At 26.4% G+C, this 3,060-nt stretch overlaps 1 protein-coding gene across 1 annotated transcript; it reads right to left on the reverse strand.

The window, feature by feature from the left end:
• Positions 1 to 784: 784 nt before the first annotated feature.
• LOC115714757 (probable aquaporin NIP-type) lies at positions 785 to 2,719 on the reverse strand. Its single transcript, XM_030643513.2, has 5 exons — positions 2,454 to 2,719; positions 2,113 to 2,334; positions 1,801 to 1,998; positions 1,316 to 1,377; positions 785 to 1,212 (listed from the first exon to the last, which is right to left on the reverse strand). The coding sequence occupies exons 1-5, from the start codon at positions 2,574 to 2,576 to the stop codon at positions 996 to 998; spliced, it is 822 nt and encodes a 273-aa protein (XP_030499373.1). The 5' UTR covers positions 2,577 to 2,719; the 3' UTR covers positions 785 to 995.
• Positions 2,720 to 3,060: the final 341 nt, after the last annotated feature.

The raw sequence follows: 3,060 nt of genomic DNA on the forward strand, positions 1-3,060 counted from the left end.
ATATGAAATTTATTAAAATAATTACTCATGATATTATTAAAAATATTATATAAAAAATATTAAAATTTAAAAGTTGTTATAACATATATGTGTATTAAAATTTAAAAGTTTAGTAAGATACGGTGGTAACAACAGGTAAGATACTATACCCTAGCTAATATTTTTCTACATTACCCTATTAATTTATTTTTATAACAATAATTTTTTGTAACAAATTAATTTGAAATTCTATATATAATAAATTTTATATTTCTTAATAAACAACTCCAAATAATATTAATTAATAAGATTGTGAATAGAATATTTTTTTTTTCTTTTTATGGAATTTTATCTTTTGATAAATAAAACTATTAATAATATGAAATTTTTACTTTTATTATATATTAGAATTAGAATTATTTTTTAAGTAAATATTTATTATATTGATAAATAATTATTTTTTATTGTAATACTAAAAAAATTAAATTAGCTTGGCGAAGAGCAGCTATATTACCTAATTAAATATATACAAAAATCTGGAGTTTTCATAATCTGGAGTTTTCATGAAATACTTCAACTAGCTAAATTAACTTCTAATAATTAATAACTAATATAAGATGGGGTATACAAATTTTAAATTTTCTAATTCATTCAATTAGAAGTGCACATTGCATTGAAATCATTTTACCTTTAATTTTTTAAATTTCTTATTATTTTTTATAGCATTGCAATCTTTTATTTTTTATTTCATTTTTATATGAATTCAGTAACAGAAATTAAAAACTAAATGACCCCTCCCCAAATATTTAAAATAAATAAAAAAAGAAAACTAGCATTATATATTTCCAAAAAAAAGAAGTCTAAGCATAAGATAATTAATAAGATTGACGAAGACTAATGACTGTGATCCCTTGGGTAATTGGCGGGTATCGTGGTTTATTTATAGACAAGAGAAGAGATTATTTCTATGAAATTAAATAAAATAATAATTAACCAAGTTTTTTTTGTCTGAAACTTCAGACGATAGATCTGGACATGCTTCTAAGAAAGGAAGAGCTTCGTGTAACCTCTCGTAATGGTTTGTCAGTGAATCGGATCAAATTATAGGCAAACCCACCAAGTATGGTTCCAATAGTGGGGCCTACTATATAAATCCATAATCCAGTGTATGTTTTCATTATAATAGCTGGTCCAATACTCCTTGCTGGGTTCATCGATGCTCCGGTTACAGGTCTGCATTTCCATATTAATTATTTTAACAATTTTCTTTGTATATATATTTCTAAAACAGAAGTACATAATACATTGAGAATGAGAATCAATTTGGGTTTCATACCCGGCAACAAAGACGTTTAAAAGTATTGTCATTCCCACAGCGATTCCCGCTAATTCTCCAATCTAAAAAAAAGGTAAAACTGTTAATAAAGAAAAAATTTCATCATCATTTATACAAGGTGACAATTTATTATTTAAAAAGATTTTTTAATTTTAGCTGAATACTTTTTTAAGAAGAATTTGGCCGTAATGTAGTATTTGGAGAATATATTGGAATAATCATTTGAAAATTTTGAATTTTTATTTTTTTTAGCTTAACCAATAAGTATTATGCAATGTTTTCACTGATTTTGAAATCTTATAATATCCAATCAGGCCCAAGATTTTGTTACACATTTTACTTTTCTTTCTCCTTTTTTGAATGGATATGATTTAATTATTTGTAATAATATAAGCTTGAGATATATTAATGTAAATTAAAGTAGTGTTAAATGAAAACAATTAAGGTGTGTATAATGTAAAGGGAAATGATAAGTAATTACGTACAGCTCTATTATCAGTGGCAACGCCAGATATAACGAACATCAAAAGGAATGAGATAATAATCTCAAAAACAAGAGCTTGGACATTCGATCCAACTGGTAGTGTTCCAAAGTAAGCATCCTCAGTTACGTCGAATAGAAGGTACAACGTTCCACTCGCTAGGATTGATGCTATTACCTGTGCCATTATGTACAGAGGAACCTGCAATCCACATAATTTAATGTGCATATACAACCAATTAATTAATACCATTAATATAAACAACCTAAAATTAAATCTTTAAATTATTGAAAACAACACTATGAAGTAATTTGCCTCAGTGATAGGGAAACGGCGAAAAATTGCGAATGTGATTGTAACTGAAGGATTGAAGTGAGCGCCGGAGATGTGGCCGACGGAATAAATCATGACCATCACAATCAAACCCCAAACCACACAAATCCCTGGGAATGTTACAGACCCATGAATCTTGTTTACCACTACTGCTCCACACCCCAAAAATACAACGAAGTACGTTCCTATCACCTCTGCAATGATCTGATTATCACAACAAATACATTTTATATATCAATATACATTGAATATATGTATATAAACATTTATAATATGGAATATAGAAATATAAATTACTACACATATAACATTCTTATACGTACCTTTTGCAGTTGTTTAACTACCTCGTTAGAAGAGCATAGATCCCCAGCATTTCTTTCGCTTTGAATATCAGTATCAATATCACTAACTTCTTCAATCTTTGATAGATTTCTTGATGAAGACATTATTGTCTACAAAATTATTAATAACACAAAAATTAATTCTTGATACAAACTCAGGTAGAAAATGTCAAAAAGGCTACTAAGCAGGGTAACCAAATAAATGCTTAAATATATTGTAGCTATGTTCTCTCGCTTCGAATAAATTATTAGTGGTTAAGCTATTTTACAGGATAATAGATTGAATAAATACCAACTATATAGGTTTATTTTACATTTGTTTTAATATATTACTTTATTAAATTTTAAAATATCTCTAACTTCTAAACCGTTAATCAAGGATTCAGTTACCATTTATCAGGGTTTGAGCTAAAAGTACTTTCCAAAATTTAAATTCGTGAGCTTTTAAATAACATTTTAAGTTATTAAAAAGAAAAACTAACATTTCATAATTTATCATTTCTATTTTCTTAATGTAAATAGTCTTTGGGAGGATATTTTTTTTTTTGATAAATTACTAAATATTTATTCACAACAAAACTCAATTATA

The sequence above is a fragment of the Cannabis sativa genome, chromosome 4, assembly GCF_029168945.1.
Source record: "Cannabis sativa cultivar Pink pepper isolate KNU-18-1 chromosome 4, ASM2916894v1, whole genome shotgun sequence".
NCBI classification, from domain to species: Eukaryota; Viridiplantae; Streptophyta; class Magnoliopsida; order Rosales; family Cannabaceae; genus Cannabis; species Cannabis sativa.